Source organism: Alligator mississippiensis, chromosome 1 (assembly GCF_030867095.1).
Source record: "Alligator mississippiensis isolate rAllMis1 chromosome 1, rAllMis1, whole genome shotgun sequence".
NCBI lineage: Eukaryota > Metazoa > Chordata > Crocodylia > Alligatoridae > Alligator > Alligator mississippiensis.
In genome coordinates this window covers 330016046-330032886 of record NC_081824.1, presented here as the reverse complement: position 1 = coordinate 330032886, position 16841 = coordinate 330016046, and the positions used below count along the sequence as shown (strand labels likewise).

The window sequence follows — 16841 nt, the reverse complement described above, 5'->3', positions numbered from 1 at the left end:
TTAAAAATAATTAATCTTTTCCTTTACTATCAGGTGTCCAATTAGGAAATGGTGGACAGTCGTCTTGAACAGAGCTGTATTGATATTGTACATGCAATTGATTAACTCCATATTTAAAGTAGTACTGTCACATGATAAAAAAGACAAGGCATTCTCCCACATTCCTTATCTGAAGATATCTAAACTATTACACAGGGAATTTATGCAGAATCTGGAAGAACAAAATCTTCCCTCATTTCCAGAGCAGAGGCAGTACATGAGGCCAGAGATGTAACTAGCTAATTCTGCACTCTGGACAGTGCTGCGCAGAAGCAGCAGCTGGAAAGGAGATGTAAAGGGACCTTTTTTTTGCTGCTGCTATTTCTGGTGATCAGCTATTTAAATACAGATATTTGGTGACATCTACTTCGGCAGCAGTGAACCACCAGCTCTTGCTCCCTCAGTACCAATGCTCAGGATACTGTGTGCTGCTACCGCTGCTGTGTACACTTTGCTGCTGGAACTGCAGCAGAGGTGCGGGGGGCAGGGGGGCAGGGAAGAAAGGATGGGACAGGAAGGAGGGAACAAAGGATGGAAGGGCAAGGCACACTCCTAACTCCATTCTGATGTCTCCACTCCCCTTTAGGCAATGCCCAGGGGTCATGCCCCACTTGCCCAAACATTTTTATGCTACAGCATGACGCACCCAAGACTAGAGAACATAAACAGATCTGGTTCCTTTGGACTTGAGGGGACTGAAGCATGCCTCTAGGAAATTTTGAAGAAAGGTTCTGGGCCAGTGATGCTGTGTGTTGCCCAATAATCATAACGTTGGTCCCTTAGCACCTAAACAGATCATCATCTGTGGTTAAGGGGAGAAGGGGAAATCTACTTCAGCAAAGTCTAATATTCCATGGGTCGTGATAACATTACCACTATAGATATATTCGCATTTTACTTCTGAGATCGCGTGGTGATATTCTCATCCTTTCGTTCTAAGGATACTGTATTCCATTATCTGTTCTGTTTCTTAGCTTTGGATGCGTTTGAAGTTAATGGTTTTCAAAACAAAGCTAATGAAATGTACACTTTTAAAAGAAGGGATGATGGTTCCCTAGACAACACAGGCAATAAAGCTAATATTCATGTTTCAACAATGGGTAGAAATAGCATTTTTTATATTACCACAAATAAAATGTATCGGAACTAATCTTTTTCTTAAATATCACGCTAAGAAACAGTGGCATTATGATGCAAAATGAACACAAGTTTTTAACACAATTCATTTATTTCAATCACCCAGTTTTAAGATGCTATGTTCAAGAAATAGTCACATGGCTTCTATTTAAACTAATTTTAATATAATGACCTAATATAATGAATATTGAAGAGGAAATCTTGAGTGGAAGTTTTTGCCTTTGGCGCTTATAAGCTCTGGACTTTTGGATTCAGCTCCTGCTAAGGGGAAGAGGAGCCAAAGAGAGAACAAAAAGGAAACAAGAAATAAATAAATATATATAACAAAGAACGAACACATATACTTTATATATTTTTTTTTAAATTTTCTTTTTAGGAGGAAAAGGGTAGAGGAAGGATGTGGTAGAAAGAACATTGGGAGAAAACAGAATTCCATTTAGGATTTCATCTTAGTTTTTTCTTTGACAAGATCATTTTGATCAAGGTTTCTCCTGGGTCACAGCTGCTTTTTGTTGCACTATCTGCTGATAGTGCAGATTCCAGCCATGTCGGGTTTTACAAGCCAGGAGAGAAACACTCTAACCTGTAGGGAATTTTCAGTACAGCAGAGCACTCATTGGCCTAGGTGGCAGTACTTCCTTCAGAAATAATACAGCTATCAACAGTAGCAAAAAGGAAGTAGGAAGAAATACAACCAAATCAAAATATATTTTTGTTTACTTTGGTGGTTAATATCTAAAATGGGCAATTACTATTTCTAAAATCTTGTGCAATGTGGGGAATCTAAGAAAGACCATATGTAGCTGCTTTTAAGTAGTCAAAAAATAGCAGATGACTCGGTTCCTGAGTCAATTCAGTGGTGAATTTCTTTGGCATTAAGAAGGCTTGTACAGGGTCTTTTTAAAGCTCATGCTAGATACGCTCGATAGAGTTGACTGAAAAGGGAACAGGAATCTGATTTCAAAATAGGTAAAACAGACAGATTTGTAGTATTTTGGCGAGGTGACAGACTACCAGACTGATTTAAAAACCTTGCTTACAGCAGGTACCACATCTGAGTACCATTGGGTGCCTATAGACATGTGCGGATGCTGTTCCAGTGGGCTGTGATTACAGCACATTGGAGCAGACTTGATCGTCAAATGAGCTTTAGTTAAAGCTTCCCCATCAACATTTTGAAGTGCAGGATACTGAATACATGAGGCATTGTGGGCACTTTAATTAATGCTCCCTTCTTCCCCCATCCCCAGATCATGTGCAAAGATACCCATTGAGTGTACTGGTAGAACAGTCAAAGGATGTTTGGTCATGGTCATTGCATCCAAACTAAAGGATAGTGAAATAAGTTGCTTCACTTTTCCATGCCTTCATTATTATTTTACAGTTCAGGAAATACTTTATGTCTTTCATAAACTGCATTGGAATGTATTGATAAAAATAAGTTACAAAAGTGACTATTATTTGAAATGTTTTAAAAGTTTTATAAAATTGCTTGATTTCCACTAATAATCTGAAATTCAATTTTTCAATATGCTGCTGTTTTGCTTGTGGTTCTTGCTTACCTTGAAAAGAAAGATGATAGTGTATGTATGTGTATGTGTGGCTAACATACCAACACTCATTCAAAATTATACAAATTAAAAGGTAACACACCAAGAGTGAATATTTCTTGACCAAAGTAGATAACATTTCTTCTTAGTACATTCTTATTTACCAGCCTCATCCTTTGAGTCAAATCTGCTGAGTCTTTGTACACAGGTAAACGAAATTTCATAGTGCGCCAGCTTTCCTTTGAATTCTACGACAGATCCTGCCATCACTCAAAAAGCAAATGCATAGAACACACATTTTAACTTCTATATTAAAAAAACACTTAGAAAACAGGGGTCTCATATAAATCATCTAAGTCAGGTGTTAACAACCTAAGACCCACAGAGCTACTGGATGTCCTGTGAAGTTGGGGCCTTTGCCCGCTCTGCAGCTGGACACTTTGCTCATGCTGTAGTGGAGTTGGGTGGTGGGGCCAAGTGGCAACAACCAGAGCCTACTGCTGGCCTGGGTCAGACACAAATGGGATCAATTTGGCAGCCACTAGAAAACACTGCTGATTGCTAGTCTAAGTCAATGAAGACACACTGGACCAATACAGCAAAGTATTCATATACAAGACTGAATTATTTATCTATGGCTGCAGATTAAAATGATCTAATCACATGAAAGGATTTGAATCCAACTCAGAGCTACTGTAATAGATCTTAGTAAAACCACAACTCGAATTATAAAGAGAAATCTTATAGTACTGATGTTGATGACAACATTTCAACCAGGCCCCCAAAATACTGCTTCAGTTTTTGCAAATAACTTAACACTATATTACCAGGGATCCCTTTATGTATTACATGCCTGGGCCTTAATTCTGCTCACATTCAGTTAAATGGAAAAATGTTCTATTAACTTTAATGGTACACAAAGTAAAGGCAAAAAGCATGCATTTCCATACCATTTTTTTCAAACAAAATTGATGGTTTGCCCCAAGTCAGTCATTGATGTACCAGAGAATTGTGAAGATTTACAAGGAAACACTCAACAAGGTTCCAAAAATACATTCGTTTATTAAAATTTAGTACACAAAGAAAAACTGCATGAAAATATATTTTTAAAAGGTTGTGCCTGAATTACATTTACAGAAGTATTACATTTTTAAAATTCTGAAGCAGATGGACATTACAGAACTTAGAGAGACAAAGAACCGATTTAATAGCCAATAAACGCTAATGACAAATTATAATAAATGCAATTAAATTGGGTTTTCCTCCCTACAGTCTCTTTAATTAGACTCCATACTTGAAAATATACTGTAGAAAACTGATTTTGGAGTCAAAATAAATAGCAGTACTGTAGCCAGTCAATGTAACGTGCACAAAAACAGGATTCAAAATGACTATTCAAAACTTAAGAAAACTAGGAACAATGCATATTTTTAGGAATAAGAAACCTGAATAAGTTTCTTAAATGATTAACATTAGAAACATTTTCAAGACCTTCCTAGAATATCACCCAATAACTTCAATAGTTATACATGCTACACATTCTGACCAGCTATAACAAATTTAATATATTTTAGTATAACACCTTCACAAACAGCAGCTTAATTCACCATGAGAACAATGTCCACTTGGTCACACATACGAATTCCAGATAAAGGCCCCCCCACTGTTGATGCCAATGGGTGCCATTTATCTAGCACTTGATAAACAGCAATTATAACAGCTACTCCGCAGATCCTGCATGAAATATGAAGCTTAGCTTTGAACACCATCTAACTGTTAATTTTGTATGCACAACCTATTCAAACCAGTTTTCCTTTAATAGGAAGTGTACAGCATCATCAAATCCATTTTGGAACAATGATTCCATTTTCTTCTGACTTGGTGGGAACAGAGCTTGATTAAGTCTTATCAAGTTATCTACGGACAACTAAAAGAGAGAGATATTTCACATTTGAATTTGTCCACATCTAAAACTATTTGATTTTCTTGTTCTCTATTTATTTAAGCATAAGAAAATGATGTTTCCAACACTCTGAGGACTATTCAAGATACATTTGTGATTATTAAGGTGTAAGTGTAGATATAAGCAGGGATCCTGGTTTTCTCCAACTAAAAAGATCCACAATTTTCAGCTTAAAAATACAGGTTTATGTATTAGTGGTGTTTCATTTTAATTATGGAAAAGTGTGGATTTTGGGTTCCTTTTTTTAACCCCAAAATTGGGGATTTTGTTTTTTTAAATCAGAGAAAACCAGGAACCCTTATAAGTATGCTCTCCATGTCTTCATTTATGGTTATGATAGCTTTAGCTTCTTCAATAACAGGCTAATTCTTCAGAAAAGATAATTATTGTACTTATAACAAAGATTGGGAAGAGCAGCCTTGGGCAATGGGTAATTTTTTGAGGGCTTTAAACCAACAACAACAACAAATGAGGATGGTAAAAACTTACCTATAATTGTGCAATTACGATTCAAGGGATAATGTAACTGGAATGCCCACATTGAGGGGATGCAGCTTGTTTATAAATATTGGTATTGTAAAAGAATAGAAAGTGCTCTACTGTATGTCATGTATATACACTTGTCCCAAAGTCCAAGAAAAGCGAGTGTAAGATATGTTTAACCTACCTTGGCAAAGGTAAAGTGGGAAAAAGTGCTGGGGGTCTACTATAAATTCACCAAATCAGGAAGAAAAGGAGGACAAGATATTCTTCAACTGATTTTTTTTTTTTAGTAATAATGGTAATTATTAGTAATAATGGACTACTTAAAATTTCTCTAATTTCTGTTGCAAGAAAAAAAAATGTAGAAAAACAAAATACCCAAAGTTCTTAACATTCTCAGCAGATAATTTTATTTCAGGAAGTTTGGGAAACAACTAGGTCATCTGTTTCTACCCAACAGGGGTAAACTAGTTTGGAACATGGAGGTGGTTGGAAGCTTCAGAGGAAGTGGTCATGATATGAGAGAATCATTACTGTAGGAAAAGGAAGTCATGAGAACAGCAAAACAAGTATATTAGATTTCAAAAGGGCTAAATTAGGTAAGATCCAGAGGTAGACAAAATAAAAGGAAAAAAAGAGGGCTGGCATAATGCTGGAAGCTTGTTATCATGCTATTTGACACAGATTAAAGATAATAATCTTCAGTAAAGAACATGTTAGAGTCTTGTTACACATTAATATTAGGCAGCTCTTAACCCCTAAAGTATCCACACATGCACAAATGATATTAGTTTTAAGCACACTTTAGACAGCTTAAAGCTACACCAGTCCAGGACAGGTTTATCCCTGGTTGGCGCTACTCAGCTAGTGTTCTGTTAATGCATGGCCACTGCCCACAGATGAGCCGCCTGAGTTGTTATCCAGCATCCCAGGATGAAGTGTCCCATCCCCTTCCCCACTCTTCTGTTTTGTGTGGACAAACCTTCCACCCCTTGAACTCTATTGCCCTGGAGGGTCAGGGGGGAAGGTGTGTTCTGGCATCAAGTCAACTTTCCCTCCAGCCCCCAGGAGCATGACTTTCCCATGACCAGGAGTGCAACTCCATGCAAACAGCCTGCAGAGCACATACCCGCTAGCCAGACTGCAGGGTGTGGACAGGTCTGGGAGCGAGGCACAGAGTGGGTGGGAAAAAGAAAAAAAAAAAAAAAGAGGTAGTGGCCAGACTGCATCACTGTCGGCTGGGGCTTCCTTCCTAGGGCAGGGACAGTACCTCCCCCTGAAGAACCTTCCCTCACTGCTCACAGCATGCCCACACCTCAAACCCAAGTCCCAATTTATTAAACCATGAGACCTTCTTTAATTTACTTTCCCTTTCCTTGCAACCCCTGCTTAGTGCTCTTAATTGGTTCCTGAAAAAACGAGCATTAAGCAAAAATGAGCATTAAGCAAAACCAAAAGTATTTGATGACCCATGATGGCGACTGCAAGTGATTCTAATGACCCAAGATGGTGACTGATAATTGTTTTTAGTAATTATATTACATTCATTATAATTTTTATTATAATGAAACTCGCTGAGCGCTAAGTGAAATCAGGTATCAATTTAAAATGAGCATTATAGCTAAATAGCACCAAGTGAAACAGAGTTAAACAGGGACTGCTTGTATATCTTTTCGAATTTTTTATTTCGTTTTATTTTATCCTTCAGTGGCCAACTTCCTTCATTTCACCAATCATCCCCCATCCTCATTTTCCTTCAACCTCCCATTTCATTACCCACCCCCATCCCACTAACTTTCTACCTTACAGCTTCATGTTCCTGCCCTTCAGCCCATCTCTCTGACACCCCCCGACTTGAGCAGAGATAAAAGCCTGTCCTGGCTCACCAGCTCTCTAGTGGTAACTTGCAGCTATAGGTCCTAGTCAGGCTCCTACTCGTGTGCCCTCTAGTGGCAAGTCAGAGCTCTACAGGTCAGGGACAGTTAAGACGCTTTTAGCATTAAGGAGCGATTGCTCCAAACTTGAGCTAAAACTCACACCAATAAACATTTAAGCAGCTCAAAGCGCAACATAAAACAAGGTCCTTAGAGAACGTCTGTCAAATCTGAACAAGTTTCAGTCAGCAAAGCCTACTGGAACTTAGTTTAAGTGTACTGGCAGAAACAGCTAAAGAGATCTTGGAGCCACTGGCAAGAATACTTGCAATTGTCCCCTAGTGGGATGACAGCAACCTTCTTCAAAAACAGAAAAAAAGGATGACCCAAGGGAATTAGACTAGTCAGCATGACTTCAATTCCTAGAAAGTTAATAATGCAAATTAAACATAATCAGTTTATAAATATCTGGAAGATGACGTGAACAGAAAAAAAATCATTAAACAGACAATATAGATTTGTTAGGAACAAATTATACTAATCCCACTTAATCTCCTTTGACAGGGAGAGGTGGTTAGCTATGTTAGTTTGAAGCCAGGAAGAAGGCAAGGCTAGGTGGCACTTTGGGCTAGATACAGACATTCAGCAAGCCCAAGGCAGAATTGATCCAAGTTATGTGGTTTTCTGTAAGCAACACAGTTGTGATCAGTTGTGAACAGAACACACATTCACCCTTTGGTGGGGCAGAGAAGATCAAATCTTAGACTGATTTAAAAATGGTGGAACTCATCTATGTGCACCAAACTTCTTTTCTGTTACAGGTATAGACAGGTTTCTGTACCTGGCCTTAGAGACTAATCATGTAGAGAATAAGCTTCTGTAGGCAACAGACTACTTTGTCAAATGTTACCTGGTGAAGCAGCCTGTTTCCTACAAAGACTTAGGCCTCTCAAATCAGTTAGTGTCTAACTGGTGCCAATCTGCCCTACCTTTCTGACAAGTTTGATGGATGAGGAGAAAGCCGTGGGCAAATGTGGACTTAGTTTAGGCTTTACGTACTTAAACTCCATATTGCAAATGGAGATACGTGGGATAGGCAGAACTGCTGTTAGATTATATATATTAACCAACGTATAATGGATTAAATAATCATAAGGTGGAAATATTAAAAAAAAAAAGTTGATGTCACACTGGCTGGAGATCTCAAGTAGGGCTCCACAAGAGTCTGTCTTCAGTCCAGTGGTGCTTAACATTTATTAATGACTTGGATACAGTCATATAGTCAAATCTGGAAGTGGATGCAAACAGTTTGTAGGACAGAATTAAAATTCAAAGGGATCTTGATAAATCTGAAAACTATATAGATGACAAAATGAAATTCAACAAAAACAACTGTAAGGCTATGGGTAAGGACGGAAAAAACAAAATTTTTGAGATTGGGAGTAACAAGCTTGGCAACAGCACTTTTGAGTGCAAATCACAAACCAAATACGAATCAACAACATTAAGCTGTTGTAAAAAGAAACAAATATATTGTGTGTTGCATTTGGATTGCATTAATAGAAGCATTATGTGCAAGACTTAGAAAATAGTACCACTATTCAGTGCTAGTAAGCCTCAGGTGGAGGACCATGTTCAGTTTGGGGGCACTAGATTTTAAGGATTGTGTAGAGAAACTGGAGACAGTGCAGAGTCAGACAGAGATGATAAAGATGTTGAAATGCCAGTCACATGAAAAAAAGGATGAAGGAACAAGGTATATTTATTTTGGAAGGGATGAAGAGGGAAAGCACATAGCAACTTTTAGATATTTGAAAGGCTACTATAAAGAAAATGGAAAATGTTCTTCATTCTTTGACAAACACAGGAATAAGTAAAGAGGTGATTTTCTTTCTGTATTATTAAGTTTGATGCTGCAAAAAGTGCAGCCAGCTCTGGCATCCATGTTTTAAGAAAAACCTGGACAATGTACAGGAAAAACAGAAATGGACCTGAGGGCTGAAGAAAATGCCTGTAGTATGAAACATCAAGAGTTCTACTTTCTAGAAGATAATTTAGCTAAAGACAAAATAGTCCTTTAGTCAAACTGAAGTTATTAGATTCAGTACAGAGGTATTTGAATTAATGGTCTGTAATGTATATGTCTAAGGTCTGCCTAGACAATTCAGTGTTTAAGGTCAGAAAGGATCATTACAAAGAAAGGAAGGTTCTTAGCCCTCACCTAAATGGTAAAATTGACTGGGATATCTACTCTAATAAATAAACTAATCTGCAAAACTTAAAATAATTAATTTAAAGTTTTCAAACATTTCTTCCATTACTAAATCTATTTTAAAACAAAAACAAATGACTCACCATTAGATCTTGTTTTGCAACTTTAACATAGAGAGCTACATGGCCTTTATCTTGTGGACAGATATCTAATCGACCACTGAAAGGAGAAATAGTCACTGTCCTTCCCACAGGCAGGATAGGGAGGCCATTGGTAAGACCACCATCAATCCATTTCTGTTGGAAAACAAAGTCATCTTTAAGTTACAGATTGACAACAGAACCCTTCTCCTTTGCCCTTTCACACCTAAAAATGATTTAAAGACTGCTGTACTTCCTTTTCAAAACACTACAAAATACAGTGGGTATGTCTACATGTGCATTTACACCAGCTTAAATTCACTGTGCAGTAAGATACTGTGCAGTAAGCAGGAATAGGTTGGCATCTAGACATGCAGGTGTTAAAATGCATTAACACTGTGTGTGGACTGACTTGGGACTGAAGTTCAGTTTTAAGTCAGTCCATACACACACAGTTACTGTGCAGTAAGGCATCTATAGGTGTTTTACTGCACAGTAACTAATCAGGCATAAATTTGATACCTGTATGATGTAGGTATCAAATTTACGCTCAAGTTGGTGTAAGTTGCCATATTTGCTGCACAGTATGGGTGTGCATGGGAAGATGCATGCCCCTACTGCACAGTAATTTTGATTACTGCGCAGTAAATGCACATATGTAGATGTGCCCAGTTTGCTTTTTAATACCAGTCAATCCAAAATGCTAATGACTGGACAGTGAACAGAACTCATTGCTCATTGAGTGACTTACTTCACTAATTAGTTTCATATATACTTGTTACCTAAACAGTGTCTTAAACATTGAAATAATGCAACTTCCCCTCCCCCCAATTACTAAATGAAATGGCCAAGTCACCATTATCGGTAAGACAAAACCCTCTAAGTTATAGATTTACCAAAGTTCTTCATAGAAAATACAGAACTTGGAATACTATTACTGTACAATTCTGTGAATATAACTCAACCATTCAACAGGTTAACTTAAGAGAGAAACAACAACAACAAAAAATCACTATATTTACACTTCTTGTTAATACTGTATAATGAGAATATGGACATAAAAAACCCAATAGTACTTGAAATCTAGTTAGTTCCCAAAGTTGGAATTTCTACCTATTCATACATATCTTGGGGCCTTTATGTTGTACTTTTATTTAAACAAAGTTCTCATGCTGTTGGTGTTCTATCTTGCAATGAGTGGCAGTGGCAGCTATCCCACCCCTTTAATCTTTATGAAGCCTGAAGGGTACAATGAATGTTGATGTGGACACAACAGCTATTCAACTGAGATATAAAGCATAACTGTTCTTCAGAGTGAATCCAGTCTTCATACATGGGGTACAAAAATTGAATCCAGGTAGATAATCCCCTCATTACTCATACAAGTACCTCTGGATCACCAACGGAAGGGTAAAATGGTAGATTAGGGTGACGGCAGCTATGCCAAGATCAGAGTGCTGCATGAAGCCATCTAATAAAAACATTATACAATGCGACTCCCTAGATTAAAAGTTCCTCCCTTAAATAAGACCAGGAGCCTACTATAAAAAGCGTGTAAAATACACATCACTTAAGTATCTAAAAATGATTACTATGCGCTCTATAATAATTATTTTTCAGTCTGTTCGACGTTTGTAAGTATATCAGTTGAGATGTACTTTCAGGATTCTCAAAAATAAAAGAACACAAATTAGATTTTATATATTAAGAGTGCAGTCTGAATCAAGAACTCTATTTTTTATTTCCTTGGCTGATACCAAGACAACTTGATAATAGCTCCAGTCACAGAAGTGCACACATTGGCCCCTGGCAGACATGCAAGTGATGGTGTAATGGGATCCAGTGTACAATCCCCATAATGGTGCTTCCCGTCATGCCATACACCTTATTGCTAATGCAGGATGAGCCTGGAATCTCGACCCCAGGTTCCACCTGTACCAGCAAGTAGGAAGCTCTCATGGCTGGGATCACAATCAGCTGATCCAGGCTCCAGGCTGTGGGGACTCACCATAAACTTCTGCTACTGGAAACCCAATCAGCTAATCCAGACTTCTATGTGTAGAAGCATACAGGGCTCCCAGACATGGGAGCACAGCCTGTGGCTGAAAGCCCCATTCTGGCCACACATTCAATTAATGGCATGATAGGAACCAACGACAAAGTTATTACACATTTTAAGTGGCTTGGTCCTAATTTTATCATGCCATTTACTTCATTAATGTGTGGCTGGCTAACAGCTTAAGACGTGATTAACTGGTTAAGCACATCTTAAGTGCATCATGTGCCAGAGACTATTGTGCAATTTTGATTTTGAAACATATTATATCTCAAGCGATGGGAATGCTGAAAGGTGATTATGTATGAGGTCTTCATAAACATAAAAGAAACCAAACATAACATTTAATTTTACTATATTAAAACACATTAATTTTCTAAACCTGTTTATGGTAGTTTCATTACATTAATGAGTGTTCTGAGTTACTGCAAAGCTAATAGTTGATTCTACAGGCAATTGCTGTGGGAATTCAAGGACTTTTAAGTCTTCTACCATTATTTATCATTACCCAGATTGGTTCTGTTCTTTTAGAGAAACTACAGTTATTAAAAAAACCTATTTTAATATCATCTATAAACAGGGCTTTCCAACTGGTGGCCCACAAGTCACATGTGGCCCACAAGGGGTAAGTCGCAGCCCCAGGCTCCCACTCAGCTGACACTTCCCCTATCATTTTGGCTGCACCAGCAGCTGAAGTCTGCAAGCTTCTCATCCCTTATTTCTATGAACAAAAGCAAGAGGGATAAGCTCTTATAAGAGAACTGAACTTTTAGCATTTGTGCTGTTGTAAGTACCCATTATTCAAGTGCAAAACAGTACAAATTTTCATCCACATAACAAGTGAAGATGAGAGCACTATAGGAATTCAGTCACAGAAGTGTCTATTCTGTCTGGAAATAATTTAATGTGACAAGGGGAATAAACCAAGACAGTCCTTGAATTAAGAGGTCACTGTTTTCAAGATCCTTGCAATGAAAGAGTAGTTGCTCTTCAACAGCTTCCCTGGAGCTACTTAAACTCCATCCTTTGGTGGAACAGCTCCTCCTTTTTTGACTTGACATGCGCCAGATCAACACTTGGGATCTCAATATTGCACTGTTAGATAGGAGGGCATGATACAAAATTATATACACACATACAAACTACACATACACGACTATGAGTTCACATACACCTACACATACACAAACACACACTTCTCTAGCTGTGTGTTAACACCAGGGGACATTTGGGGTAACTTGGTGCTCAGGGTTACTTGAGGTCAAGGTGCCGTGGGGTTACTTAGGGTCACTCGGTGCCCCAGGGTTACTGGTGCTGGGGTGGAAGCGAGGGAAAATGCCAGGGCTAGAGACAGCAAAGAGGGCTGTGGAGTCAGGGGAGGAAACCTGGGTGGCAGCGAGGAGGAGCAGCGGAGCAAGAGGTAAAGGGGCAGTGGGGCAGAAATGAGGGGTGGTGAAATTGGGGTTTGGAGGAGAGCAGAGCCAGGATTTTAGAGGTGGCGGGGAGAGAGAGACAGAATGAAGGTCAGAGACGCAGAGAGCAGAGATTGGAGCAGGGCCAGGAGGTCAGTAAGACAAAAACCCAACTCAGGGTTCCAAAATAACAGTTTTACTAAAAAGGCAACACGCTACACAGCCCCACGAAGGTACCGGTTCCCACACACGCACACACTCACACACCCCCACAATGGTAGCAGAAGAAGAAAGGCTTAATGGAAGGATCTGAGGTCCAGGTATATAGAGATGGAGTTCAGGTCCCCTGCCTGGGGGAAGAAGGTGGGTGATAGCTACCTATCCCAGGCTGAGAGTTGATCCTTGATGGTCAGCTGGGGTCTTCTCTAGCAAGGTGTTGTCGGGGGGGGGGGGTGTCGCCATCAGGGCCTCTGGGTGGATAGGTGGCATGGCACAATGCTGGTCCAGATGGAGAGGGCGTCCCAAGGAGGTCACACTCTACCACCCCTTTTATAGGGGTGATCACCTTGTGTCTCCTATGGGAAGGACATGCCCAGGGAAGGGCCAGTCCTGCTCAGATGCATACGTGCAGACCCAGGTGTCCTAACTGTCTGGTGGAATACAGTGGTGGGGTTGCTGGTTTCTGTAGGGTCTTTTGTCTTCCAAAGTTGGGTTCCTGTAGGTTCTTTATCTTTCAAATGCTGGGTTTTGTCTCTGTTCCTAAGTGAGGCAATGCAAAGCAATGGGCAGGTCGTTGAGTTGATGGTCTGGTCGTTACTGGTCATTCGGTAGAGGCCTGCTATCATTATACCTCAAACACCTTCATTCATACAGGAATCAATTTACATGAGACTGGTTAGACATGAGTCACAATCAGCACATACCTTACAATACGGTATGCCCTACTGTATAGGGCAGGGGACACAAGATGGAGGCTTGACATTACAAAATGGAAACTTGACATTACTTTATGGACACAGGCTTAAATCATATAAATTCAACATGAAACAATAAAAATCAATACAAACATAACAGAAAACTATTTACAATATAAAAGAGGTTTACGCATGTCTCGTGTTTCCGTGATTTTTTATTAGGGTCTGGACTGCAAAATGCCCCCCAAGATGCACGTCATTAGCGTATCTACACAAACGCTCACGAGATTTGCATATATACGCAAATGCCTCACTAGATTTGCAGGCGGAATCAAGTGGAGCTGTGCCACTATTGTGCCGCCATTGTGGTAGCGGTATCTCAAGATGCATAGGTGAGATGCTAGACGTGCCTCCAAAGGGTGATTCTGCTGAGAAAAGGGGAAAAAAAAGCTATGACTAAGGTAGGTATGGGGTACGTGACCCCTCACTATTCTATTATTTCCTATGGGGAAAGTCATCCTGACTTATGCAAAGTTGACTTACACAAAATTCCCCCGGAACACAATACTCGTGTAAATTGGGGGTCAACTGTAAACGGATCCAGAGGGCAGAGAGAAAGTCAGAAATGGTTCAGGAAGCGGAGGAAATGTATTTAAGTTAAAAAAAAAAAAAAAGAAAAAGAAAAACCTAGGGGTTTTGCTACACCTTCACTGGAACCTTGTTCCCAATGTGTGACAGCCTTTCTTCCCAAAATAGGGATACCATATTTCATAGTGTATAAGTCAGGTTTTGAAGCCCAATTTTGGCCTCTGAAAATGCAACCTCAACTTATACACCATACCACCATCCCCTGCGAATGGCGTTAGGCTCAGCGCTCAGCTGGTGCAGCTCAGGCACCGCTGCTCTTAGGGGATGGGGCCACACCAGCCGAGCGCTGAGTCCAGCACCGCTCGCAAGGAACAGGGCTGGGGCTGGGGATGCACTGTTTGTAGAGGCCAGGGCTGGGCTTGGCTGTTGAGGCCCCATCCCACGAGAGTGCCGCTGGGTTCACAGGGGATTGGGCCACGCCAGCCAACTGCGAAACCTGTCCCTCTCTGCTGTGAGTGCTGCTGCCGGTCGTGGAGCCTGACACCACTCACAGGGGACAGGGCTGGGCTCAGCACTCAGCAGCACTGCTCACAGCAGACAGGGCCAGGCTTGGCGCTTGGCTGGCACGGCCCAGGCAGGGCTGCTCACAAGAGATAGGGCTGCGCCAGACAAGCACTGAGCCCAGCCCCGACTTATACACCATGCCTATGAAAATCCTAACTTTTCTAACTTGGAAACTGAAGTTGACCTATACACCATGTTAACCTATACATCGTGAAATATATTAATTCCTTCTGAATGTCTCTGAATGCAACCAATTCTGTTACCTGGCCTTCCTACGTACTCAGCTCCCAAGATATTGCTAATGTTACTCTTGTACTCAGCAGTAATTGCTGAAATGCATGATTTTATCCCATTGCAAATGTAGGACAAAAGCACATGCCAAGACCATTTCTGTGGGGTACCTGCTGTTCTGTACATCGTTGCCTGCCCATGCAGTAAAATTACGATTCCACGACTCCCTCAGACTTCTCTAATTCGATTTCAGCCTGTTCTCATCTTTTTAGTCCCCATGAAGAGACCTAATGGTGGGGGTCTACTACAGGCCACGTAACCAGGGAGAAAAGCTGGACTGGGAATTCTCAGGTCAGCTTGCGGAGGCAGTTAAATCAAGGGACGTGGTCATCATGGATGACCTAAACTACCCAGACATCTGCTAGGAGCAGTCAGCCAGGTCTGCCCGCTCACACAGGTTCCTAGCCAAGTTACAGGACCTCCATCTAACCCAAGAGGTGCATGGAGGAGGAATGCCTTGCTGGACTTGGACCTGGACCTGGTCCTGGCCACAGGCAACGACCTGGTGAGGGGACTGCGGGTGCTCGACCACGTGGGCGATAGTGATCATCACCTACTAGAATTCACCATCCAGTGCAGGGTGTCAAAGGCCTGCAGCAAGGCAGCATCCCTGGACTTCAGGAGGGCCGATTTCAATGAGGTAAGGAAACTAGTCAGGGAGGCACTGAAGTCCTGGAGGGGAGGGGAGTTGGGAGTCCAAGAAGAGTGGTCGTTCCTTCAGGAGACGATCCTCCAAGCCCAAAGGGTGACAATCCTCACACAGATCAAGGGGGGCAAGAGTGCTCAAAAGTCCCCATGGTTTACCAAAAGCATCCATGAACACCTCAAAGCCAAAAAGGAGGTGTGCACCCAATGGAAGGGAGGGGCCATCACCATGGAGGATCCTCCCCCTCTACGCAACATTGGTCAGGACGCAGTTGGAGTACTGCATCCAGTTCTGGGCGCCACACTTCAGGAGGGATGTGGATAGCATCGAAAGGGTCCAGAGGATAGCCACCAGCATGATCAGGGGGCAGCAGGGCAGGCCCTATGAGGAGAGGCTAAGGGACCTGAACCCGTTCAGCCTCCACAAAAGAAGGCTGAGACGGGATCTGGTGGCCACCTATAAACTTGGGGGACCAGCAGGCAATGGGAGAGTCCTTGTTCCCCCAAGCACTACCGGGGGTAACATGGAACAATGGCCATAAGTTGGCTGTGTGTAGATTCAGGCTAGATATCAGGAGGCACTACTTCACAGTCAGGGTGGCTAGGATCTGGAACCAACTTCCAAGGGAAGTGGTGCTTGCCCCTACCCTGGGGGTCTTCAAAAGGAGGCTAGACAGCCACCTAGCCAGGGTCATTTGACCCCAGCATCCTTTCCTGCCCATGGCAGGGGGTCAGACTTGATGATCTGCTTAGGTCCCTGCCAACCCTACCAACTATGAAACTATGAAACTAGCTGGCCAGGAAGTTTTCTAATATTCTTTTTAGGTTTTCTCAATTGCAAAGGTATTTAAAAAATAAGAGCTTATTTTTGGAGATCATAGAAGAGGCAGTCTGTTCTGCAGCTGCTTCTCCAAGATGTTCTTGCATTGGCTTAAAACTGATCTCACCTCATCTGTTAAGCTACATATGCAGC

At 41.1% G+C, this 16841-nt stretch overlaps 1 protein-coding gene across 6 annotated transcripts in view; it reads right to left on the bottom strand.

The window, feature by feature from the left end:
- Window positions 1-3768: 3768 nt before the first annotated feature.
- Window positions 3769-16841, bottom strand: part of PNPLA4 (patatin like phospholipase domain containing 4) — a 35162-nt gene continuing 22089 nt past the window's right edge. For 4 of the 6 annotated variants that reach the window (XM_014602727.3, XM_019495125.2, XM_006274638.4 and 1 more), the window contains 2 exons: window positions 9402-9554; window positions 3769-4653 (listed from right to left, as the gene is read on the bottom strand). In XM_014602727.3, the coding sequence (XP_014458213.1) occupies window positions 4522-4653; window positions 9402-9554 (285 nt within the window). In that variant the 3' untranslated portion in view covers window positions 3769-4521. Of the gene's footprint in view, window positions 4654-9401; window positions 9555-13977; window positions 14209-16841 lie in introns of those variants that run through there. The other 2 variants (XM_019495126.2, XM_059720931.1) reach the window with 2 other exon arrangements.